The sequence below is a fragment of the Scleropages formosus genome, chromosome 11 (assembly GCF_900964775.1).
Source record: "Scleropages formosus chromosome 11, fSclFor1.1, whole genome shotgun sequence".
In the NCBI taxonomy this organism is placed as follows: Eukaryota; Metazoa; Chordata; class Actinopteri; order Osteoglossiformes; family Osteoglossidae; genus Scleropages; species Scleropages formosus.
Window position 1 is genome coordinate 24,353,926 of NC_041816.1, and position 26,667 is coordinate 24,380,592.

The 26,667-nt window shown below is 45.7% G+C and overlaps 2 protein-coding genes across 5 annotated transcripts; one reads left to right on the plus strand and one right to left on the minus strand.

Moving 5' to 3' along the window:
* Positions 1-2,048: 2,048 nt before the first annotated feature.
* On the plus strand, positions 2,049-3,592 carry lrrc10b (leucine rich repeat containing 10B). Its single transcript, XM_018763492.2, has one exon. The coding sequence runs from the start codon at positions 2,049-2,051 to the stop codon at positions 3,288-3,290; it is 1,242 nt and encodes a 413-aa protein (XP_018619008.1). The 3' UTR covers positions 3,291-3,592.
* A 14,672-nt stretch (positions 3,593-18,264) lies between these two features.
* Positions 18,265-26,662, minus strand: LOC108941214 (cleavage and polyadenylation specificity factor subunit 7-like). Of its 4 annotated transcripts, none has more exons than XM_018763893.2 (9): positions 26,509-26,662; positions 23,597-23,797; positions 22,725-22,828; positions 21,756-21,901; positions 20,836-21,190; positions 20,139-20,257; positions 19,393-19,540; positions 19,063-19,231; positions 18,265-18,760 (listed from the first exon to the last, which is right to left on the minus strand). In XM_018763893.2, exons 1-8 carry the CDS (start codon positions 26,584-26,586, stop codon positions 19,063-19,065), a joined length of 1,320 nt encoding a protein of 439 aa, XP_018619409.1. In that variant the 5' UTR covers positions 26,587-26,662; the 3' UTR covers positions 18,265-18,760. The 4 variants fall into 4 exon arrangements, with proteins under 4 accessions (XP_018619409.1, XP_018619408.2, XP_018619407.2 ...); XM_018763892.2 differs by lacking the exon at positions 26,509-26,662 and adding an exon at positions 26,057-26,494 and having other exon boundaries at positions 20,139-20,254; XM_018763891.2 differs by lacking the exon at positions 26,509-26,662 and adding an exon at positions 26,057-26,494 and having other exon boundaries at positions 18,265-18,883.
* Between the last annotated feature and the right edge of the window lie 5 nt (positions 26,663-26,667).

Genomic DNA, 26,667 nt, shown 5'->3' on the forward strand with positions numbered 1-26,667 from the left:
CGACATACATCTCAGCAAAAATACAAATTTGTGCATTACAGTAAGAGAAAGAGACATGGCTGCAGACGTGACTCTTAAGTAAACCTAGTTTGTTACCTTCCACTTGAAGCACCGATGTTCATCACTCGAGCAGGTGCATAAAATGCAACATAGATGAATCCTGATGACCTCCTACCAAAATTTATTTCTTTATTTATTTTTTTAAATAATAAGATACACAAAATCACATACAATGCCAGAGTAGAGGCTGTATAAAGGTTTATCTGGGGATGCTCATAAAGTTACGGTGCACGAACATTTACACCATGCATGAGCTGGGGAGATCTTGGGCGAAATGGGTCCGGAAAAGGTGAGTCAAGAACCTTCTTGAATGTAGACAGAGTTTCAGCAGTTCTGAGTGAGAGGGGAAGGTCGTTCCACCACAACGGAACCAGAACCGAGAACCTCCGTGCTTTGTGCGCGGGACCACCAAGCGAGCAGAAGTAGACAGAGAAGGGGTCTGGTTGGGGTGTAGCTTTTGATCAAGTCCTCTAAAAAGCTGGAGGCGGTTCTACTGATGCATTTGTAGACAATAACCAGGGTCCTGAATTTGATTCAGGCAGCTATAGGAGGCCAGCATAGAGAAGAGTCTTTCCTCGGTGAAAAAGTGTAATCCGTCTAATAATTTGCTTAACATTGTGGGTTGCTTGGGGTGAAGATGCCAGCAGCATAAATAGAGGTAAATACTTCAGAGACACACATTATTTTGTGTCATTATAAAAGCACATTTTCCCTTTGACCGTGGCAGCAACCTTTAAGAAATAGGCAGCAAATAGATAGGGCCATTTGTTGTGGCTTAAATAAAGACACGATAAAATAAAAAAAAAAAAGATTTAAATAGAAATAAAGAGGGCAAAAAGTGGCGAATTATTGCGGTCTGCGTGTGAGGTCTCGCTGTCCGCCATGCGATGCCCTGCCTGACTCCCGCCTCGCGCTGCCGTTGCTAGGGGGGCAGAGCAGCGGTCCTAGGCAACGCTTTACGCAAAGCGAAAACAGAGAGGTCGACGGAGAAGTGAGCGAGCGAGCGAGTGAGAGAGAGAGAGAGAGAGAGAGAGAGAGAGAGAGAGAGAGAGCGCGAGACGGAGGGAGAGCGCGAGCGCGAGCCGGGGGGACGACGGAGCGGCGCGAAATGCCCGTGTCGGCGCGCTCGCCTCAGTGAAATAAACGCGGACAACGAGAGGAAAGTTGTGACGAGCCGACCGGACCGCGCCGTGCAGTGAGTGACCGCGTTCGCTGTGTGTGAACGAACGGGCTCTATGTCTGTCGCGAGCAGCCGCGGTCGGGCAGCGCCGCCGCCCGTGCGGTGAAAGTCGACTTCGCCGAACTGGTTCACTTTGCCGCCGGCCAGGTCACACCGGCGGGCTGCACCCTGCCTGCGCGCGCGGCCAGGACAGGCCAGGCGCGCGAGGCGGCCGGCGGGACGCACGCGGCGGGAGCAAAGACGACCAACCGACCGACCGACCGACCACACAGCCTGCGCCTGAGGTAAGAAAGTGAGCAAATTGGCAAAGTAGCATGGGCAGCCAAGTTTAGTTACTTGAACGCACTTCCGCGACACATCGTCATGCGTTTAAAAAAATGAAATTTAAAAAAAGCGCGTGGTGGAAGTTGTGAGGACTACTGATGATGCGCGTTCCCAGCGAATGCGGTTGCCGGGGCCGGAAGCTCCACACCTGTTCTTCAGCCGCACCTGCGGTTCCTTGAGGGGTTCCTCAGCCATGAGGGAGCAAATCTGAACTTCTGAAGAAAAACTCACCTAAATTCGTGGGGGGGGGGAATCCCTGAAAGGGGGGCTGACCCCACGGGGAGGAAGTGGACTCGCATGCCTCGGGGTAGCGGGGAGCTCGGCGTGGATGTCCGCTACGCAGTGAGCACCATGTCCCCGCTGGCGCTCGGCCGCGTGCCCGAAATCCTCCTCCAGCTGAAGAATGTGGCCGGAGCCGGGGCTGCGCTAACCCCGAAGTCCGCCGTGTCGCGTGGCTGACGGGGGGGGCCCAGCTGGAAAGGACATGGGAAACTCGTCAAGGAAGGAAGCTGAGGAGGAAGGTGGGGAGGAGGAAGAAGAAGGTGACGGGGCGGCGGTGGAGGAGGGGGAGGCGACAGAGAAAAAGAAAGAGGAGGAGGAGGAGGAGGATGAACTCCCACTGGGGGTTGAGGAGCTGCTGGCCAGTGGAGACCCGGTGCTGGACCTAAGTTACCGAAAGCTTCGTCGGCTGCCGTCCCGCGTCTGCAGCCTGGAGTACCTGGAGAAACTGTACGTGTGCGGCAACCGCCTGCGCAGGCTGCCCTCTGGGGTGGCCCGGCTGCAGGTCCTCCGCACCCTGGCGCTGGACTTCAACAAGCTGGATGACGTGCCGCCGGCTGCGTGCCAGCTGGCCAATCTGACCCGCCTGTACTTGGGCAGCAACCGACTCATGAGTCTGCCGTCAGAACTACGCAACCTACAGAACCTGCGCTGCCTTTGGGTCGAGAGCAACTACTTCCAGCGTTTCCCCCGCCTGCTCTATGAGCTGCCCCACCTACGCTCTCTGCAATTTGGGGACAACCGGCTGCGCAGCCTTCCGTCTGACTTGTGGCGCATGGAGGCTCTGCGGGGCCTCTGGCTCTATGGCAACCGTTTCCGAGAGTTTCCCCGTGCGCTGCTGCGCATGGAGAGCCTGGAGATCCTGGACCTCGACCGGAACCAGATCTCCAGTTTTCCAAACCTGGCCCACCTGCCAGGCCTTCGCCTTTTCTCCTACGACCACAACCCTGTCAAGGGACCCCCCAAAGTCGGGGAGGAGGTGGAGCTCGTGGGGGAGGGAGCGCAGGAGGCAATGGAGACTCGGGCCAGGCGTAAGGAAGCGCGGCGGAGGGCTGCCGAGAAGGAAGCTGAGGAGGAAGCGGCGGCAGCGTCAGCTGCAGGAGGGTCAGGAGAGGAGCCGGTTATCCATGGCATCCTAAAGCACAGCAGCTCCGCCCCATCCCATCGGCCCAATGGGGTTGCTGAAGGGGTGCTGGAGGCGGAGGCTCAGGAGGAAGGAAAGCGGGAACAGGGAGACGAGGACAGGATTGTGGTGGAATATGATGAAGCAGAGTTAGAGTATGACGAGGGGGGGTTAGAGTATGAGCAAGAGGATCTGGTATATGAAGGGAAAGGCTATGAATATGAGGCGGCAGAGCTGGAGTATGACGGAGATGAAGTGAACTATGAGTACAGTGATGAGGGTGAGGAGCCAGAGGAACCAGAAAGGCACAGGAAAGGGACATAATACTTCACTTTTTCGTCCTGTGTTGCTTTGTAGCACTCGCCCAGGGGATTAGCCAGGGGAGAATGAAACCCAATGCCTGGATGTCATCAGATGAACGAACCATCAGATGAGGACAAATGTAATGCCCAGCAACAATTATTGCGTTATTGTTTCCTGTCTGCTTGGTTCTGGAGTATGGTGCCATTGGCACGTGACGGTGGACATGACTTCCTCTGGAAGTGCGCCTAAATCCAGGGTGCTCTATCCATGTGCCCAGGAGGCTCAGTGTACTGTGCCTGCAATATGTGAAGAAGAGTAAACCATGGGGCGGAGGCACAAAAAGGACGGAATAGGACAGAAAAAGCAGATGTATAGCAGAGAGTTGTGGATGCATGTCTCTGTGTGTGTGTGTGTGTGTGTGTGTGTGTGTGTGTGTGTGTGTGTGTGTGTGTGTGTGTGCGTGCGCGCGTATGTGAGAGAGGGAGATCCGGTGTGGTGTGACATAGATAGGGTTGTGCTTACGGCCTGTGAAGTCAGGCTGCTACACGATACAACTGTGATCTTCTCTTATTAAATAATTACTAAGCTGAACAGAAGTTTTCTGTCGTCGTTTGTTCACACTGGAGGCTTATTCTTCTTTCACCAGGGTCTCAGCAGTCAGCTCAGCAGGTGTGTTAATCTGGGCTGACAGTTTTACATCATACCTATACTGTGGTCCATCCTGAGCAAAATTGCCATAACTGACATAAAGTCCACTTTAGCAGAGCAGTAGCTGTGGCCCAACCAGAGTTCATCTCTTTGAGTTTGGCTTCATAGAATGTAGACTGGAATTTACAACATTACCATGCATGAAAATGTTGATAGGGCATATGTAAGTTTTAGACTTTAGGAAAAAATGTAACTTACTAGGGCATTGTTTAGCCATAAATGTTTAATTTATATTCTTCTGCGTACTATGCCGCTGACCTTCGTTGCTAGTTAACGGTCACTTGATGTATGATGTAACTTTTCGGAGTCGTTTGGTTTTTAGCTCAAAGTCAAAGATCCGCAAGTTTAATGTCAGCGCGGCTTGAGTGAGCAGTGGGCTGGCTGACTGCTGTAGCTGAATGCTGTGGAATGTCAGTAAATACATACAGGGGGTGGACAAAATTACAGAAACACCTAACAATATATTGATATCAAGGATGTGCTCGGAGTTACTTTCAAAACAGCTTTAGTCCTTGGAATGCTGTCGTACAAGTCTTGAACTTTGTGTACTGGAATATTGCATGATTCTTCAAGAAAAGCCTTCAGTTCATTGAGGGATGAAGGCAGTGGAAATCTACATTGCATTCTGTGCTCCAGAACTTGAGGTTCAGTCATGTTCAAGTCTATTTACTGTAGAGGCCATAGAATGAATTGAATTCATTAAATGGGGACATTATTATGCTGAAACAGCACGAGGGAAGTGTTTGCGCTACAGGGTGCACCTGGTCCTGTAAAATGGCCTCATATTCCATGGCTGTTATGCAGTCATGCGGAGCAATACCATTACAGATCCCCCACCACTTTTAACAGTTGGCAACAGACGTTGTTGATTTAAGGCATCCTTTGGCTTTCTCCAAAATTGAACCTATCTGGGTGAAGGAAATATTGTGAATGATGACTCCTCAGACCATATTTCTATATTCCATTGCTCAGGGGTCCAGATTTTGTGTTCCTTAACCCGGGTTGTCTGTCTTTGTGCGTTGGCTTTGGACTCAAACCGTTTCTGAATTTCAGCTGTGCCATAAATTCCATTTTTGTGAAACTCACAATGTACAGTTTTTTTTTTTTTTTTTTTTTTGTTGAGACTGGGTCACAGGGGTGGTGGTTGAATTGTGTGGTAATTTTTGAGGCTGTACTTTTGGGGCATTTAGTAGCTATCCTGTTAAGTGTCTGTCATTGTCGGTGAGCTTCGGTTTGCAACTGCTGGTCCTCTTTGCTGATGCGCTTTGCCTGTGTTTGTCATGTAGTGTCGTTAATTTTTAGACTGTTCCCCTGTACACATTAAATGTTTTTGCAGTTTTATGACCGATGCACCCGCAATTTGGGCACTGGCAACTTTTTTGGAGACTCTTTGTTAATTGCCTCATTTGGCTTTGAAAACTCACATTTCAAAGTGCTAATTGTCAGACCTCTTTTATAGGAGATACATACTGCTCATTGACAGTCAACTTCATATGACTCACATTTGTGGCCATGTTTGTAATTGTGATTTAGTTACTTCAAAGTTAAACTCCTCTGTCATTTGATGTTTCTCTTTTTCTGTTCACCTCCTGTACATTCTATATCAGTAGCTGATATGGAAGGTACAGACCTAATATACTAATGTAATGGTCTCATATTATTCTATGAGATTTTCTCTCTGGAGAAAAGTGTCTGCTAAATGAATACATTTAAATATAACAGTTTGTCCAGTGCAGGGTGTCCGTGGTCCAGAGCCTATTCTGGAAGCCCAGGGCTTGAGGCAGGGTACTTCTGGGAAGGGACACCAGTCCATCCACAGCAAACACACCCTAAGGGCGATTTAGAGTCAGCCATTTTTCAAATACTTATCATTGGAGTGTGGGAGGAAACCGGAGCACTCAGAGGAACTCCATATGAACACGGAGAGAACACATAAAGTCCACGCAGACAGAGCTGATTTCAAACCCACAGTGAAGGAGGGTTTCACCTGTGCACTCTGCAAGAAAATGAAAGGTAACATCAGTCTTGCTGCGGCCTCGGTTACCAAACCTGAACACATCCCCTGGTTTGTGCTTGTCCAGGGCCCTGAGGGTGGCCACAGGGGAACAGGGAAGTGAAGGGACAGGGGGTACTTCTCCTTAAATGGCCACGGCAGGCTGGGAGAGAGGTTTTAAACAAAAGATGGAATGTTACCAAGAAGCCCTGGGAGGGATGGAGAGATGACGAGGGTGCTGGGAGGGGTCAGCGTGGACTGAGGAGCTTGTGGGACCGATCGGGGTTTACACATTATCAAACCTCCAGCGCAGTATCTCAGTGCTGTGTCCTCTTCTGCTCAAGGTTCTGTTTTCCTCCCGTGTGTTTTGAAATCGTTCAGTTTTAAATCCTTTTCATCCTTATGCAAGTCCCACTGACTCTTGCGGTCTCCTTGCCTTCTTCTGTTTGGTCTTTAATGTCTTGTTCTAACCCATTTTTCAGGCGCACTGCTGCTGCACCTTTCTTGTAGTATTTTCCCCGTAAACACTAACAAAGACATCGGTCGCATCACCTCAGCAGTTGTCCTACTCCTTCTTCTCTGTCCCTTCCTGCTCCACTTCCCCTCTTTGTCTCCCTGCTGTACCCCTCCTTACTACACTGTTCTCTGTCCCCCAGTCCCACCTCTCTTCTCTGTCCACCTGTCATACCGCTCCACTGTGTCTCTCAGCTCTAGTACTGCTTTACTCCTCTGTTTCTCATTAAAACTTTATTCTAGTGCTAAAATATTAATGTAGCAAGTCGCCACATTTTTCCAAATACAGTTGAGAGCGATACAAGAGCTATTCTCTTTGGCCTGGAGATATCCGGTTATCTCTGCTTTATGTTTACTTTTCCTTCATTCCTTGATCTGAAGTGTTCATGGGAAAATGGGCACTTATGAATATTAATCAGCAGTGGGACATCACTGCTTGGGCTGTAAACCCAAAACAGTGTCAGTACAGGAGTTATTGCTGCTCAGAACCCAGAGTTTATAGTGGCTGGTCCTACTTGGGAGAGCTGGTAGTGTAGTGGTTTGAGCAACTGCCTTTGGACCCGAAGATTGCAGGTTCAAATCTCACTTCCAGCTATAGTACCCCTGAGCAAGGTACTTATCATAAATTGCTCCAGTAAAATTACTCAGCTGTATAAATGGGAAAATAATTATAAGTTGCTTTTGGGGAAAAGTGTTGGCTAAATAGAAAACATGTAATAATAATATACTTGGTTGAGTCTTTGTATGGAGGGGAGGTTCTTGTACCCCTTTGTCAGATGGTACTCTGCACCGTGACGCTAAATTTTTCTCTCATGTTCCTCGGTTGTTGTGAGAATGTCCTGACATTCTAAGTGAGTGTGCTGATACACACTATGTAAACGCTTTAAACTTTAGGGTGGTCGTAAATTTGGTCACTTTAGTGACCAAATTAACCAAGGTCCTGTAAACAGTTGGACCTTAACTGCCTTCGGCCTAAATATCCTGATCTAAACATCGGTGATGTACAGTGTCAGTAACCAATAGTGTAACGTTGCTATGCTCCGAGGTTACTTATTATTTGTGCTTTTTCCTGTCGTACATAAGACTACGTACTCGACTCTGGCCAAGAATGATTAATAGGTCCGATTAATAACGAGATTAAATTTTCTCTGACTGGAAGCCAAATTGTAGTTGTCGGTGTTAGTTGTCAGTGATGGGCCATATGGTCCGGTATGTTGGCTCACATATAAATCAGCTGCACAGCTGCTGTCTATCTGTGAGCTACTGAGCTGCAAGGGGTGTCCTGTGTGAGGATGTGGACTTGTATCAGAAAAGTTGGGACTGGGTTCTTCAGCCAGGCGCCGGGGTCAATAGGTCCGAACAGAGTCAAAAGTTTTCTACAGAAGTGTCTGCTTTGCACATGTAATAAAAGAATCATTTTCAAATTAAAAAAAAAAAAAAAACAAGAGTTCACAGAGTTGCTAATTTGAGAGATTGAGATGCACAAGCGTTGAGGAGTCGCGAGAGCTGCGTAGAGCTTGAGGACATTTTGTACGTGGTCTCTAGGACGCGCCGAATGTGTGTGTGTGTGTTGTGATGGCCAAAAACAATACAGTACTTAATATGGAGTGTCAGTCAACGGCGCTGGTGATAGAGCCTCCCATTGAGTGGCGTTTAGTCATGTCTGAAAACCGGGCACAACACAGATGGCAGGGAGCAGTGTATACGCTGGAGCTGCATGTGTGTGTATATGAACGTGCATGTCTGTGTGTTTATGGTAAACAAGGCCGCGTGTGTTTCCGCACTGGCGTGTTTTCTTCTGTTATACCTGTGTTTTGAAGTGGTTCTGTAGATGTGTTTGAGTGTGTGTACCTACATGTGTAAGGTTTTCATTGTAGTAGCAGATGTGTGTGTTTTATTTGTTAATGTATGTGTGTGCCTGTGTTTTCTGAATATATAAAGCTTCATCCATGTGTTTCAGTGTGTTTGTGGACGTTTTGCCATTAAGCAGTGTACACTCCTGTGCAGCACAGTCCTTGGCAGGATGCTGTCGAGCGGGCCGCCTGAGGACTGAAGAGCAGTTAGCGGGTGGCGTGATGTTTTGACGGTGACCAGAGCTCTGTATAAGTGTGTGTCTTTGTCTCTGAGCCTCACTGTTCTTCTCATTTGTTTACCAGTCCTCCATTCTTTATGTCACAGGCAGAGCATCAGTAGTATCACTGCTTAAGGCATCGGTTGTACACCTCAGCTGAACTTTCTGCTCCTCCAGGCTTCGTCCGCCGTCCTTGGCTACTGCGTTGTAAGGCAGAACAAATCCAACGCTGAAATAGTTTCTCTTGGCTTTTGCTCTCTGTACCAATGTCATTTTCTCATTATGATTTTTTTTCCCTCTTGTTTGTATGAAATATACACTGCTAGAGTGGGAGCTGGTAGCTCACGCAGGAGTCAGTGCTGTTGTATAGTATCCACAGCTGGTCGCCACTGCCTGCATTTACATTTATTCATTTATCTGATGCTTTTCTGCAAAGTGACTTACAATGTTAAGCTACTTACAATTATTTACCAATTTATACAGCTGGGTAATGTAACTGGATCAATTTAGGGTAAGTACCTTGCTCAAGGGTACTACAGCTGGAGGTGGGATTCCAACCTGCAACTTTTGGGTCAAAAGGCAGCAGCTCTGACCACTACGCTACCAGTTGCCCCTATAATAACAATTATCTTCTTATTGTTCTGAATTTTTGGATGAAGCATGACTCTTGTCAAGGGGGGTGCGGTGGCTCAGCAGGTTTGGCCAGGTCCTGCTCTCTGGCAGGTCTGGGGTTCGAGTCCCACTTGGGGTGCCTTGTGACGGACTGGCGTCCCGTCCTGGGTGTGTCCCCTCCTCCTCCAGCCTTGCGCCCTGTGTTGCCTGGTTAGGCTCCGGCTCGCCGCAACACTGCATGGGCCTAGCGACTTAAGCAAGTGTGTGTGTGTGTGTGTGTGTGTGTGTCATGACTCTTGTCCATGGTTCTCACTCACACAGCAGAAATTGCTGTTGTGAAGTAGTAAATATGGTCTGCGGTGCAAAAACACATATGAAGCTACATACTCAACATCCCAAACACATGTAAATGCATAAAGAAAGGGCAAATTATTAGTTTATATAGGAGATGTAAGATTTATTGAATGTAAAGTTTATTGGTTAAATTGTCTGGGAACATTTCAGGGTTGAGTTACTGTCCTTTCATACATTTCTGTTGCATAAAAGGCCATCCTGCAGTACTTTGCTGCAATAGCAGCATTTTTAGGCAAGCATTGGAGCATATTGGCATGGCTTGCTGCTGTTTCATTATCCCTTACGTCGTGTTAGTATGAGTGTGTGGCATGTGTGAGTGTAACATGAGTGTTTACAGTCTTAATGACAGGGACCGTCCTTTCGGTGCTCATGGTTTCTGCCACCAGGTCTCTTACACCCAGTCATGCTGTTCTATCCCAGAATGCAAAACACTGATGCAGAAGTACACACACTCCACGCCTGCATGTCCGTATTGAACTGACTCGCACAGTAATCATATTTTACTCTTATTCTACACACTGGCAATATCATAGTAGCACACAGACTGTACAGTGTAAAACACAGATTGCAGCAGAGAGGTACAGTACTGCACACAGACATCGCTCTGCTGCTGGGAACACACACACACACACACACACTCCCCCGCTGTAGTTCAAGGTAAGGGAGGACTGCGGGTGCTGAAGGGGGCTTGTGGGAGGCGTGTAGAGGATGAACCCGCAGCGCCGCTGAAGGACACACTCCCCAGTGTCACCTTGACATCAGTGTGCACAGACGCCCTGCACCTCACTGTCCCCATGACATCATTGCTTTGGGACATTTGACACTCAACATTTATACTTTTGGAACTGTGGAACATGAACCGCTTCTCAGCAGCACGAGCCGGTGTGACCTGAGCAGAACCACTAGTGGCACGTGTGAGAGAGAGTGAGCAACCTGGCAACGCAGAAAGCGGTACGCAATTATATATATTGCTGGTTGTTTTAGCTGCTATGTGGCAAGATGATATAATATTGCGTCTTGAACACTTTCCAGGGGGATGTAATTTGTTTTGCGGCTTTGGCGAGGGAGGCTCAGCTGCACTTTTTGAATGGCTCTGTGTCCTGGGAAGAAGCATGGAGACACAGGCACTTTCACCTTCATCCCTGAGCGCCGCCCTCCTGGCAGCCACCCAGATGGCACACGGGCAAGAGAAAGAGCAACAGAGTGGGAGAGTGGAAGAAAAATAGAGATTGGAGAGGAAGAGAGCGAGTAAGAGAGAGTGTGGAAGACGAACAAGAGAGAGAGGGGTGTAAGAGGAAGAAAGAGAGAGATTAGGCAAGGGAGGGAGGGAAAGGGAGAGAGAAAGGAAGAGGAAGAGACAGAGTGGAAGAACCTGTGAGAGTAGAACCTGTCCCTCTGATAACCAACCTGGATATCAACCTGAAAACACTCGATATTCCTAGAACACGCAGAGGTAGCGGTATAAAACTACTCATACTGTCTCACACCAGTTGTGCTGCTCTTGTAATTTATGAAGGAACTTGTTAATTATTGACTGTTAATGTATCCTGTTGACTTTCCAACATATTGATGACACAAATAGGCACGATTATAGCAGCACTAATTATAACAGTTATAATTAATATTACATTTACATTTTATTATTTACTACCAAGCAAATACAATCCAGTAATCTACCAGCTATGATTTTTTTGGCAAAATGCATGTTGTCATAATTTTGAGTGTCAAAGGAAAGACCAGCTGAAGGTATGAATTTGGTGTAAGTCGTTGCTTGTCACACTTCACTGTGATGGAATGGTCCATAAGAACCTTTAACATTCATTCAGCTGATCCAAAGCAACTTACAATGATTTACTCATTTATATAGCTGGGTAATTTTTACAGGGGCAATTTAGGTTAAGTACCTTGTTCAAGGACACTGTAGCAGTAGGTAAGATTCGAACCTGCAACCTTCAGATCCAAAGACAGCTCTAGTCATACAACCAACCAACCATTGTCAACAACCACTTGTCCCAAGTGGGGGTCGCGGTGAGCTGGAGCCTACCTGGCATCAGAGGGCGCAAGGCCATAGAGGGAGGAAATACACCCAGGATGGGATGCCAATCCATCTCAAAACGCCACAAACGGCTCGAACCCCAGACCCGCCACACAGTGGGCACGAGCCAAACCCGCCACGCCACCAAGATAAACAACAAAAGAGAAAATCATTGGGAGTTTTTCTGAGGAGCTCCTGATTAACCCTTAACCTTACTGTTGTGTTTCTTAATTTATTTCTTCATAAACTAATACAAATTCTAAACAAAAAGAAATGTTATGTGGACAACAAAAGTAGAACACACATGCGCACACATTGGCTGAAGCTGCTTGTCCCAAGTGGGGTCGCGGCAAGCTGGGGCCTAGCCCGGCAGCACAGGGTGCAAGGGACACGCCCAGGATGGGATGCAAGGCACCCAAGCAGGACTTGGACCCCAGACCCACCAGAGAGCAGGACCTGGCCAAGCCCGCTGTACCACCGCACCCCCCCAAAAGTAGAACAAGACAGAACAAATGCAAGGGGAACAAAAACAGAACAGAGTACACAAAAAGTTTAAGGTATATGTGCACAGTTCAGTAGTCTTAAATTCTTAAAGCTTAAATTTAATACAGGTAAAGATAGTATTGATAGACTCCTTGACATCACCATGAACGTTTTTTGCTACTAAATTTACGCTTATGAAATTTCGCCAGTAAAACACAGAGATTAATCAAATAGGAACAATAGATAATCCTTTATCTCTTCCTATCAATACAGGAACAAAGGAGTACTTTATTTCTCTTTAAATAATAAAGAGAAGTCATTACACAGAAGATCTTTACTGAATGACTGTATGAACAGGTCTGGAACAAATGTAGAGAAGTTCCATGGCAAGTCTCACAAAAAGAACATCTTAAAGTTTTTAAATTTTTAAAAACATAGATTTTTTTTTTTAGCTGAGTCGGATCTATGAATTATACGATTTTATTTATATGAAACTTCCCTTAGCTTATAAGATACTAAAAACAAATGGCACAGTCAGCTTTTTCCGCTTAATATTTCCAGCACAACTGTTCTAATAGGACATTATGTTGGGAATTGTGGTCAAATCTCTTAATTCTTTTCAGTGTACAGGCATGAGAAAGTCTTCCCTGTGGGAGACTCACAGGGATCAAACCTTACATGAAGGGATCAAGAGAGGGACTAAGGAGAGGCATTCATTACATCCATGAGCAAAGTCTCTGGAAGTCACCAGAAAGCTATGTATGGATAGAAACTCTTAGTAAGTCAAACTCAATCCTTTTGAGTCGAGGAGCTGTGCAACCACCAAAATGTTATTAAACCAGTTATGGAAAAAAAAGAGTTATTCCTCTATATTACGATTATTCCAGATAAAGTAAAGATGAGGGGAAAAATATTATCTGAAGAATAGAGACTGCTCCAAAAAGATTTGCATATGAAAATAAGATGCTTTGGGGGGCATTGCCAAAGTTAATAGGATATGGACTGGACAGAAATTAATTTTAAAGGTGTTGTTCAGGAAGAAAGTGCTGTTGTATTGATCCTTTACTGTCACTGTAATTATGATGCATAATTGCATTATGAAGTTCTTAGAAGATTGTGGTCTCATGATCACACGAGGATAAAAAAAGTATCGTGAAATGGTATTTTTTTTAGGATATAGAAGAGTGCCAGTTATAGGAAATGATTAGGTAGCAACGCATGAAGATAGAACAGTAATACGCCAGATTTGTCCAGGGTACCAGTGAGCCCATGTGATCCAGGTGTGTTTGGCACCAGAGAAACATGCTGTTCTATGTACAGAGGTATGGAAAAGGCTCTAATCACTACACCACCTGCTGGCCTTATGCACATGCCTACCAAAGACATAAATTCTCTTTCATCTTTACAGAAGATGCAGAAAAATTCCAACTAGTAGCTCTTCGGAGTACATCTTGTGCTTTCCGTTTAACTTGATTTTCTGAGATGAGTCGCTGGGTATTAGGGCAGCCAGGAGAAGTGGCCATATTGCCAGGGAAGCTCAAGGATGGAGTCCCAGGACGTGGAGATGATGACAGCAGGACAGCACTGGAAGCAAATGCCCCTGAAGGTAAAGGTGGCAAAATGTGGCACTTCTTGGAGTGAAAGACCTCGGTACACACTTTTCAGTTTAACATTTTACTTTTTAAGTGTTTGTACTTGGCCCTTTTTTATATTCCTTGTATATTCAGTAAACCTATTGGTAGCTGAACGTGACAGCTGAGTACTTTCAGAATTGCGGCAGCATTGTGCAGCTCCAGGAATGAATTAAAGAAATCAATGAAATAATATTAAATGAGTTAAATAATGCAATGCACTGATTAAATAATCCAATTTAAATGATCAAATCCAATACCAGTCGCATATACAATTTGACTTACTTTCAGTGGTTTATGAATTTATCCATAGGTATTTAATGATTAAAGCTCTGAAGCCATGTATTTTCTACAGCCTGCACACATCAATTATAAACATATAAATATGAACACAACATGAGATTTAAACAACATGCACATTAAATATAAACTCTGCACATCAATATAAACACAGTAAATGAGATGTAAACACCACACATGAGATACAAACAGCCCAGGGTGCACAAATTCCACAAACTGACAACAAACACGATACACAAAATTCAAACACTATAAATGAAATATGAACAGCAAACACCAGATATGAACACTGTTTAAACTTTGAATATGCAAACACCACACAAAATAAGCATAAACTGAAGTAACTAAAAATCACACAGTAGACGCGAATGCCACATGTCTGATATAAACACCAAATGTAAATAGATGTCAATCATCAGATCTGAATTTTCTGCTGCAAATGTAAACACTGTACGTAACACAAAATGTAAACAGTGGCATGCAGTGCAATACTGTAAGGATACATTGTTACACATTTAGAAAAATATTTTTTTAAAAATATCCATAGAGCCATATTAAATATTTTTGTATTTTTTAAAGAAATTTACTGATGTGTGAGCTGTTACTGGAGCAGTCAGGTGGTCACCCAACCCCCCCCCCCCAAAACCCAGGCTCCTTGGTGGGTTTGGTTTGCAAGTGTCAACCTAGCAAATTTCACCTAGCTGTTCTTCCAGAAGGACCCATGGAAAAACATGTATGGTTACTCACAATGTAACAAAAAATTTGTCCTTTTTGTCATTTTCCATTCAGTTTTGTAAGATTAAGCATACTTTTGGTGTTCCTACTATATGTCAGTTTTTAGAGAAATGTTCCACATTCTTGAAATTAGCAAATTTTGGTGAATTTTTGGCACTGGTTTCTAAGCACCAAATATCCCAATACCTTTTAGGATCTGATGCTTTCTAGAATGTTCTGGTGCCTTCTGGAATCTTCCAATGGCTGTAAAGTACCAAAGTAAAATGGACACTGTGGAAGAACTAGTGCTATCTTCATAATCAGTAAACTTTAGCTAATCATAATCGACTCAAAAATAGACATAAGAACTTTGTAAAATTTTGTTGCGCTATGTAATGACACCTATGGGATGGTGGTAACAGGCCCCAATGTGACTGCGCTTTACCCTTCTGTTGCTCTACAGTACTTGGGCATTTTGGGACAAAAAGCACCCATCGTACCCTGAGATAACACAGCCCTCTGGAATACAATGGTAAGTTCACATTCGGTTTCGAAGAGTCAGCTGAACTCACTTTTCCTGACATTACACCAATAAAATACACCAGTATCCCCAACCCTGAGGACCTGAGATGGGGGCTGGCAGTATGGACTAAGCCTGGGGGAGTAAGTCACATAAGACCTTGTATCTGCTCCCTGTCAAGTGTGTCACCGTGCAAAAGTGTGTGTGAACATGTGCGTAACAGGACTGGGGGTAACCTGTGTGCGTTTCCCTTCCTGTGTGAATGATAGTGGAACCATGACGTTTCTTTTTGGAAAGCGGTCGCACCACAAAGCTAGAGCACCTGCTCTTTTCCACAGGTAACAGGTTTGGCAGCTGCCTCTCAGTGAGACATAACCAAGTGTAATGTTTATTTTAACTGTTCAACTACTCATAAGATGAATTTGTATTGCTGGTCTGCAATTGCAGCTGCACTGGGTTGAATAAATATCATAGGAGGAATACAAATGAAGACAGAGTTGGATGAAAGTATGTCATTATTCTTACATAAAATATTTTTTGAAAAAAGCTTGGTAAATCTTCAAATAAATTCATCAAATGAATAAATAACTATGATTTACAGTACACACCTGATTCTACTTACCTACTTGGTTTGCCCAATGCAACTTGGGGTTCATTTATTTTTGCATCTGCACCACGTGTGTTTTTTTTTTTCCTACTACACACAATTTCCTGTTTACTCTGTTTCATTCTGCTTGTTTACACACATTTATTCATTTAACGGACGCTTTTCTCCTCTAACACAACACATGGAATTGGCCATTACACACCTATTATGTCACATGAGAAACTGATTCTCATTAAATAACCATTTCATGGTAAAACTAAGGGACACAAGCAGTTCACATACTTTCAAGCAGCTCTGTATATAACTATTAAGTTCTATTTACTAATATTTTATGGTGCTTTAATTTCCCTTACTCAATTTTACTGCAATCTTATACTAATTAGGGGGCTTCAATGTGATTTTGACACAGGGGTAAAGGAGCTTCTCCTGCAATCGTGCTAGATTCACCCTTGTCCTCGATGGTGTTGTGATGCTGTGTGATGGTGCACGTGCCTTGCCATCCGGTGTTGCATCAGCAGGGTACCGTTTCCATGGAGATAACCGATGTGGCTGGCATGTGGCCGGCGTGTGGCCGGTGCGTGACAAGCGTGGTGGGCCCTGCCGCTTTTGTACTCACGTCAAGGAAAACTGTTCTGTAGAAATGAAGCATTATTTTTAACATGCACTTAGCTTCAGCTAAGAGGGTTTAACATCTGCACCAGCCATGTTATTGTAAGAGTGTGTTTTACAGTATGTGTTACACTCTGATTTTTTTGTTTTTACATGGGACAGCTGGTAGTGTAATGGTTATAGCTGCTGCTTTTGGACCCAAAGATCAGAGGTTTGAATCCGACCTCTGCCTGTAGTACCCTTGAGCGAGGTACTTGCCGTATTTTGCTCCAGTAAAATTACCCAGCTGTATAAATGGGTGAATAACTAAGTAGATTAACATTATAAGTCACTTTAAAGAAAAGAGATAAATGTAATTACAGCTTGTTCTGCTACTTGTTTCCCAGGTCTGTTTTAATAACTCTTTGAAGCCCAGGTACAATGTGGGGTGGGTGTGCTCCACCAGTATGTCTGTATAACTCCACTGTCACTGAAAACATTTTTTGGTTCCCAAAACCCCTTCCACGTTGTTTCACCCCTTCTCTGAAGTACTGTGTTTTACATTTATTCACTTAGCAGATGCTTTTCTCCAAAGCGACTCACAATGGATACTATGTAGTGTTACTAGCCCACATACCTTATTCACCAAGGTGACTTGCGCTAGATACACTGCTTACAATGGGTCACTCATCCATACATCAGTGAAACACACTCTCTCTCTGTGACACGCACACACTATGGGGAAACCTGAACAGCATGCCTTTGGACTGTGGGAGGAAACCCACACAGACACAGGGAGAACATGCAAACTCCACACAGACTGAGCGGGGATTGAACCCATGTTCTCTTGCACCACCCAGGTGCTGTGAGACAGCAGCGCTACTTGCTGTGCCACCCATTGTTTTAGAACATTATGCCGCTATATTTTCTGGGTAAAATTCTATATTCTAATACTGTGGGATGCGGTACCGTTGTTTCTATGTTTCACTCTGTCCGCTGACGCACAGCACTGTTTTATCACTCAACACGGCAGGCTTGAGCTCTGACCCTTTGTTTTTCTCTTATTAGGCGAATCACTGAGATCAGGATTAAAAACACAATGATGAGTCTTTTAAATTCACACACTATGGGCTACTTTTAATCTAAACTGTCCCTTTCACTGGAAGTCAATTACAATTCAGTCCCTTTTTACTACACATTATAATGACGGTACCCTGTGATGGACTGGCATCCTGTGTAGGGTGTGCCCCCCAGCCTTGCACCCAGTGATTCTGGGACAGGCTCCAGCCTGGCATGACCCTGACCAGGAAAAGTAGTTAATAAAAATTGATGGATTATAATGACTGCATAGTCATTGTAACAAACTGTTTAAATACATGCAGTCTACTCTTATTTGTACACTTATAAGCAGCACATTACTCTGAATTGTACCACATTACTGGACTTGTATGAACTACTTTTTAAAGTCTGTTTTAAGTGTTTTTCAGTACTATGGTATATACTGTGTAAAATGCTGTATCCACCAGAAGTGACACTTGAATTCCCACTGTAGGAACTTAAAACTCAACAGTCAGACTGCTGTTGACTGTTTGGCTCTGGTGCGATGTTAATTTTACTGTATAATAAAACGGACTGCAAATTAAATGAAAACAAGATGTTCATTAGCAGTTCATTCAAAACATTACCTTAGTCCATGCCAAGTGTACTGCATGACATGTAAATTGCATGGAAACACCTATAAGAAATTTCTCTTTCTTCGTCACCTACAATGGATTGTTATTTTAGTTTTATCAGAGGTGTATTTGTTTAATTCATTTAATTCAATTCATGGGTTTTTGTGAAGTCATTTAAGTCATATAGTGCAGCGGAGAATTTCTTTTATTTCTTAGTTAAAAATAAAAAAAACACAAGGCAAGAACACGGAACAATGTATGGGGGGGGAAGCAAACTTTGGGCTTTTGGGCTGTGGCAAACAGTCACAGCCCCCCACCGCAGAGCTCAACGGCCTCCGTTAAATTAAATTACAAAACAACATTAATAAAAAAGGCTTTCTGCGAAAGATGCCAAAACATCAGCATAACGCGTGAAACGCACAGATAAGGTTGAGTCTACGCAACACTGTGGAGCTGGCGAAGGTGGGTGCCCTTCAGGACAGACCGGACCCCAAGCTCTGGTATCTTAGGACGTTACAGGGAAGCTAGACACCTTCAACAACAACCTGGAGTCCTGTTTCTTGCTGTCGCTTGTTCTCTCACAGGAAGTTTCCTGTCCCAACATTCTTCCTAAAACCCCAGGTTCTACAGCAGCTTGGTGTGGGAAGGTATCTGTTCCTTCTCCTCCTTGCCAGCAGGCCTGAAATGTCCTGAAGGGAAGAGAAGTGTCCTTGAGCCCTTGGGTTGGCATCAGGGGTCAGGGATTATGCCCTCCAATGGAACAGGGAAGGGAGTGATAGGCTTGGTACAGATATGGAATGAAAGAGAAGACACTGGAAAAAGACAGGCAGGGACAGAGGAAGAGGATGTTGGAAAGATTCAAAGGATAGAAAAATAAGTTACAAAACCAGGAATTCACAGCCTACCTGTCAACCACAAGTGTCGCCATAGTAACAAACCTAGCCTAGCAATAAGGGCACGGAGTTGTCCTGCAGGGACCTGCGAAGTGTACCTAGTGATGGTGCTCTCTGTAATCTCTGTGTCTGTCGCGCTCCCTCTCGCGGGGGTGCTCTCTCTCCCGGCTGGTTGAGCGATCTCTGTGTCTCCAAGACCCCTCGCCTACCTCCCAGGCCTGGTTGTGGGGTGTCTCTCTGTCCCGCTCCCTGTCATGATGCCGCTTCCTGAAACACAAAAATATGGAGAATGGGAGTTTTCCCACAGACACCAGGGTTCACAAAGACATCTTTCAGCTTTACTGTCACCGCTGGGGACAAAAGAGATAGACACTGAAGAGAACACATGCTGCCCACGGATGCAGGGAAGCACGCAGTCACGGACAGACCTCGATCCGCAGGACTTGCGGTCAATGGAGAAGAGACAGTCCTTCAGGGAGGTCACCAAAGCTCGACAGCACTCGTCTCCGGACACCCGGGACTGCTTGATGACCGCGATGGCTGTCAACAGGGTCTCGATGGCTGTGGGGAAGTCACCTGAGAAACAAGGGACAGCCACACACTTGAAGCACTGCTGTTCTGTGGGTTTCCTTAAAAGATCACCACCCAGAGAGCCAAAAGGGAACTGCATTTCTTTAAAGAGACCTTAAAATTGTTGATTCTGTACAATCCATGGAACACAACCACCTCTGCCATGCCTTTACTTAAGTGAGACATACTGAAAAAAGGTGAATGTGGGTATAAATGCTTCCTTTTAATTAAAAAAAATATATATATTTTAATAACTGGTAGCAAGAAAGCTGTAAAAGCATGTAAAATTCTGTGTTCAATCAAATGTTCTGGAACTAGCAGTAAGTACATTACTAACCTTCCTTCCTACTAAAACCAGAGTGGAGTAACGAGAACGGTAGGGGGAGCTGTAGCCACACAGGAAGGAAATGAACCCGAACATGGGAGTGCCAGTGCCTGGACCATCACTTCTGCAACAATCCATCTTGGACAAACATTTCATTTCAGTTCATTTCCTTCAGCCAATTCCCGAAGTTGTCTCAGACACCAGTTTCGATGTCCAAAGGAAACCGTTGTATCGCGGTGAAAACCTCAGCACACGTATCACCTCGAAGGAGCGGCCCACCTGCAGCAGCCCCGGACACGGCCTTGGTGATGGCGCCGCTAGCGATGGCCCTGTTCCTGCTCATGAGCTCCTCAGAGTCGCCATCCGGCAACGGAGACGAGGACATGTCGCTCTCCCTGCTGGAGAGAATAGCCTCTGTGAACCACAGGTGGGAGAAGTGAAGGAGTGTGTGCACACGCATACACGCAATCAAACAGACTGAGAAAGAACTGCAAAACAGTAAAGAAACAAATTGTTTCCAGAAAATCGGTCGATATGGTAGCAGTGTTAAGAAACCATTCCAGTTATTTAAGGGAAAAATTTTAAATCTATTCCCAGTCTAGTTCACTTAGGAGAGAAGTGGGTCTGAAAGAGATGTAATGTATTTTAAGACCCAATGTTGAGAGGGATTCAGCAGTACTGAGGGAGGAAGGAACTCTTTCACACATTTTTCCGTAGATTTACTCACTCCAGTAAACTAAGACCGGGGTCCTTATACTGGAGCGAGTGGGACAAACTCTTGAAGTCCAGATAATCAAATGTCCATACTGGGGGTAGGGTGACCAAAGGTCATTTCATTGCACAGGCAGTGTGTATGTTAATGTTAAGTGAAATTAAACATAAAAATATGTAAATAAATGAATAAATAAATATAGCCGCGTGTCAAACTCACAGCTTTCCAGAACAAAGGTGGGTCTGAACCCTTAAATACACTCACACACTGTGGCCATAGGCTGCGTTGGCAAAGCTCTCCTGCGAGGCTGGAAAGAAGGCAGGGTTCAGATGTAAGGTGGGTGCTGGCTGGCTGGGGAGGTGAGGGGCTGTTGGGGGGTAGATCTGAGGCAGAGGTGGAGGGGGTATATGGGGAGGTGGGAAAGAGAATATGGAAGGCGCATCGGCCCCAAAATGCGGGGGCCGGGCGTAGAAGTGGGTAGGCAAGGACGGCTTGTTAGGATGAGGGTGGGGAGGGTGGATGTGGGGCACAGAAGGGTTGTGATGCTCCAGGGAGGACGCAGGTGGACGTCCATCTCCAAAATCTGAGGACTCTCGTGAATTTGACCGCTGTGGGACCCCTGGAGAAAGAGAGAGAGAGGAAGATGAGACCATTTAGTCCTTCGCTTTTTACTCTCGAAACAAATTCGAGCATAGTAACAACACGGGTTCACGTCGCTGTCAAGCTGCATTTCCACGTAACGGCAACGGGCAAAGAAATAAAAACATATTGAGGATGGAACGAAGTTGCGCTTCTTTCCAAAGTGAACAGCTGACGCTTGGGCACAGTCACGTCTGCGGATGGAACGCAGTGATCGTCTTCATCTGCACGCGGTTCTGCTGCTGGCAGCTTTCTGCTTTCACAGGTTATGTTCTGCAGGAAGAATATTAAACAGGTGGGGGGAGGGGCTTTCAGCGAACACGGATATTTCTCCGTGTGGACGGTGGGAACGAGACCACGTGCTGAGATAATATAAAACCAGCAGTCCAGCCCTTCGGGGCTTTCCGTCACACCAACGTACAGTGTAACGTACCATGATCTCCTGCTATCATGTCAGGGTCTCATACTTTGTTGTCCCGGTAACCTGACCCCGTAGCTCACCACGAATCGTAAAGGTGTGCCGGAGTGTTTGCAGCCCTGCTCACGTTTTTTCGCCTGCGCCTCGAAGAGGGAGAAGTTGTGGCGGGTGGCGAAGCGGCAGTCCACCTTCTCGCCGTTGACATGGCACTGCGGCAGGGAGTCCAACAACCGCTGCAAGGAGGCCTCCGAGGACACGACCACCTCGGCGTACCTACAGAGGGAAAGATCCTGATTTACCACGCTGCTTCCACTCTTACACCAAAAGCAGAGTGACCGCTGTATTGACAACAGCTTATTTACACCCTTTTTAATTAATCGGAAACAATTTTTTCTCATCTCCTTCAACAGTAAATTTAGTCTCTGGTCCCGTGTTTTGTTCTGTATTAAGAACTCCCAGTACCTTGAGAACATGTAAATTTAACACGTCCATTAGATTTTACTTATTAAAACCTAGTTTTCTACGAAACTTAAGTTGTTCATTAATATTTCTGAGACCTGTTGTTACATAGCATTTTAGTCGTGTTTTTTGTGCACTTATTATTTACATACATCTACCTTAAGGATCTTGTGCTTTTCCTCTATAACTACATTTATTTATTTGACACTTTCCTCCAAAGCAACTTACAATGTTAAGCTACTTTACAATTATTTACCCATTTATATAGCTGGGTAATTTTACTGGAGCAATTTAGGGTAATTACCTTGCTCAAGGGTACTACAGCTGGACGTGAGAATCAAACCTGTGACCTTTGGGTCCAAAAGCAGCAACTCTAATCACTATGCTACCAGCTGTCCAGCAAAATTACATAGTGAAATATTGAAAAACATGCGTGCACACAGCTTGTATGGACATTTACTCAGTACAGAAAGGCTCTGAGTACCGGACAGTAAAATAGGGTTAGAAAGTGCTGAGATGGCGGCGAAGGGAACAGTCATCGATCTAAGAGTCAAGTTTGGCTACACTGGTCAGCCCAACTCCACTGACCGCACCACCAGCAGCTGGATTATAGCTCAGATGTTTCCAGCAGCCTCACCCTCTGGACTGACCGTTGGCCCTGTTCTCTGCAAACTTAATCTCCTCGATGTCCTTTACCCCGATCCGACGGGCCAGGTTGATCAGATCCGTGTCCGTGGTCCACTGCAGACAAAGCAGAGCTTCAGTTACTGGAGAGGTAGGTACACACAAATGCAAAAGTGTATGTAGTAATTTTGCCCTCTGCACCAGAGAAGAGAGGGAGCTGCTAGCTGCACCCCACCATTGAGAAAAACAAGAGGATAAAAAGCAGAAAAACAGATGCAGATCCATAGTTAATCCCATTTAAACTACTTTAGATTATAAAAATCAGGAGGATTTCTGTTTGCCAGTTTAACACAAAAAGTCACTGGTTCTTGTCATTCAGAGCTAATAAAAACACAGAACTAAAGCTAATAGTTAATAAGATAACTGATTTGCACAACGCTTGGACAGTTACCTAGAAGCGGGTCACCAGGGATGCGACGGTGCGGTTCCCAGCATTCTCCTTTCACATTGATTACATAAGAACGGCCTCACATACTGTATGTGAGCTGTGCGAATGAACGGGATTTATGTAAGTGGTCCAGATCAATACTGTGAGTTGAATGCCTTTATATTCCCAGGCCAGACAATCCAGTCTGCTTTACTGACCAGAGAGCGCCAGAGTAAATGCAGAGAGCTGCAACATGGGTCGGTCGGCACCTCTCAAAGCTCAAGGGGCCGGTCTGCATCCACGATCAGTTGCGTGGTGAAATACTGCGAGTGCCGTGGTAATTTGCCCTGCGTGCTCGTAGTCAAGTACCACGCCTGGATACAGGGGTACGTGAGGTGTGTCATCAGAGGTAAGTGCACACCTGGGCCAAAGGTCATCTCACATACCGGGTCACTCACCCAAGAGAAGTTGCCTACATACACAGCCAGCTTCTTGCTCCGCCCCCCGCTGTACGTGTAGAGGATCGCCGGCTTACTCTCCGACTTTGGCGCCCGTGCCTTGCTGGGGTCGCTTCCCGAGAGTCCGTCCAGGTTCACGGAGCCGGTCAGCACGTCGTCATAGAGATCGGTGGACTCCAACCGCTCTTCGAACTCGCCGTCCTGAGAGAGAAACCATGAACACGGACACCTGGCGTCTTATGTGGCACCATGTGAGGTCACCATCGTGATTACAGTGAAGCAAATCTGATGTCTTAAAGGTATTATAATTGCTCTCCACTGAACCCCAACATGTATGAAATATCACAACTTACGTAGCATCTGCAAAATCAGAAAAAAGCAAATACAAATATTTCTAAAGAAAAAAAAAAACAAGCATCAGAACAGCCTGTGCATTTACCATTGTAAATATATACTTAGAGTTACAGTGGTTCTTCATATTATAAACGGACAAATTAGACATTTTCAAAGACTTGAATATTTCCCACTTTGATTCTAACTGTGGTTTCTTATCAATTTTCTCACATTTCAGCTTGCAGCACAAGGAATATGACCTGTTTCCACATGTCTAGCTCGCAGGTGCCAGTAAAAAACCTAAAACATTAAGAGGAGACTGGGACCACCTTAATTACATACCATACATAAGTTTGCTTATTAGGAGCAGACACTTTTTGCCAGTTCAGCTTATATTACACTAGAATGATTTAATGTTTTTATACAACTTGGTCATTTTTACTGGAGCAATTTAGGCTATTTGCTCAGGGGTCCTACTGTAGGAAGTGGGTACTGAACCTGGGCCCCTCAGCTACTATGGTTACATTTATACTTATTCATTTAGCTGAAGCTTTTCTCCAGAGCAACTTACTATTATTTACTCATTCGTACAGCCGGGTAATTTTTCTGGAGCACTTATTAGTGTAAGTACCTTGCTCAAGGGTATTGCAGCTGGAGGTGGGATTTAAACCTGCAACCTTCTGGATCCAAAGGCAGCAGCTCTAACCACCACGCTACTCATCCTTCATTCGATACCCATAACTCAACTCACTTCCACAGTATTTACAGCTGGTGTCTGGTGCTCTTCTGATGACAAATGATGCTTACGGGATTGACCCTTTATTGATCGTGACTTAAAGTGGATTTTTGATTTACAAACAAATCAATTCATGAAGAGATTTCCAGTCTCAATTTTTTCCAGAAGACAGGGATCCGCAGTATTATTTATACGCTCAGCTGGATGGCTCAGATCTTTCCCCAAATTACCATTAAACTTTTTATTATTTCATTATTAACTTGCAGCTGGGACTGAGAGTCTGTTCAAAAGCCAGTTTGTTTGCAAATCCAGAGTCACTTTTACCCAGTATGCCACAATCAGTAAAAGTTTCATCATACAAACACCCCTCAATGCATTTGCTGGTTAACTTCTGGATAAAATGTAATTTCAATTAACTTTGAAAATTACAAATAAAATTAATTTAGAATTGTTGGGAAAACATCTGTAATTTCCACAAACTCCTAATCAGTCCTGAGTGTCTCCAGTGTTCATCTTCTGGACACTTTCAGCTTTACTATGTAACTTTATTATGACTCAGCTTAAAATCAAAACCAATCTTAAGTCAGTCAGTGGAAATAAAATAAAATTGGGCAGCACAGTGGAGCAGGCACTGCTGCCCTCTCACAGCACCTGGGCTGTTTGGGTTTAGGTTCAAATCCAGCTGTCTGTATGGCATTTACATGACATGTTCTCCACATTTGTGGGGTTTTCCACCAGGCGCTCTGGTTTCCTCCCACAGTCCAAAGACATGTTTCATATTAATTGGTGACTAATTTGCCTGTATGTGTGTGTGTCTGCCATGCAATAGACTGGCATTCCATCCAGGTTGTACCCTAACTACTGCAGTGCCCCATACTTCCAGGATAGGCTCCAGACCACCATGCCCCTGACCCGGGGTGGTGAGAGAGAGTGAAAATAAAAGCCCCACACTCTCCTATTGAATGACTGCTGCTGACCGTCTCGTCCTGTGAACTCTAAACACTGGAAATAAGTCGAATCAAGCTTCACACTCCGGTGTTTGCGCGTTTTACTGCCAACAAGCCACTGCTAGTAGGTGAGGAAACACAAACTGCTTTAGAAAATGGAGAAAATTACAGAAGTTTCACAAAAACAACATTTGTTCGAACACTGCGGTTGTTCGTATTCAAGAAAATTCGGAAGTCGAACGTTCGTAAGAGAAGAACGCGGAGTGTCTCCGAACGGACGGAGCGAGGCAGCCTGACCGGCGTTGCTGCCCGCTGAAGGGGATTCCGTGCGCGGTGGGGTGTCGTGTCCAGCCTCGCTGCGTGTCCCTCCTGGCTGTGTCGTGTCCAGAGCCACCGCCACCACAGTCCACACGCGGTCTCGCGCGCGCGCCCTCCCCGCCTCACCTGCTCGCTGCTCTCCTTCACGTCCTCGCCGTAGATGTCGATGAGCTCGGAGTCGGTCGCGTCCGGCGCGCTCACGCCGCCGGTAGTCGCCATTCGTGTACTCGGCGGCTTCGCTTCGGCTAAGCGCTCTCACTGTGTGTTTGTGTGTCACACTGACTGCGTTTCTCAACACTGACACCGGGTGAGGGACGAGTCAAGAGTCTCAGAGGCGAGCAGCGTTTCCCGTCGTGTCCCCACTGACTGACTATTCTGGTCGGATACCTCCCGCAGTCACCGTTTTCTGCAAAGAAAACATCAGCCGCTGCGTCGTGCGAGTGTGTGTGCGCCTGTGCGCGCGACTGTTTGCGTGCAGCCTCCTCCCGCGGCGCGCTGAACACGGAGCCACGCGCCAAGGCGGAATCACCGTCCCGCGCCGCGGCGCCCACCCGGACCCTTCGACGCGAAACACTCACTAGCTCCTCCTCAGCCGGGTTCCGCGCAGGAGGCGATGTGACGCCCGCGTACCTCCGCGTGCTGACCGAGTCCTCCATAAATATCACTCGATCCCGCAGCGCTTCGCCACGGCAATCTTTGCGTTTCTCGATTATTTCGATTAAGGCGATTGTAAAGGG

What these genes read in the sequence shown, in the direction of transcription:
- lrrc10b (XM_018763492.2), top strand. Translation starts at nt 2,049, where the DNA reads ATGGGAAACTCGTCAAGGAAGGAAGCTGAGGAGGAAGGTGGGGAGGAG.
- LOC108941214 (XM_018763891.2), bottom strand. Translation starts at nt 26,149, where the DNA reads ATGGCGACTACCGGCGGCGTGAGCGCGCCGGACGCGACCGACTCCGAG. An exon ending in TGAAGGAGAGCAGCGAGCAG is followed by an intron (nt 23,798 to 26,056) that starts GTGAGGCGGGGA and finishes TTTCTCTCTCAG; the next exon opens with GACGGCGAGTTCGAAGAGCG. An exon ending in ATGTAGGCAACTTCTCTTGG is followed by an intron (nt 22,829 to 23,596) that starts GTGAGTGACCCG and finishes CTTTGTCTGCAG; the next exon opens with TGGACCACGGACACGGATCT.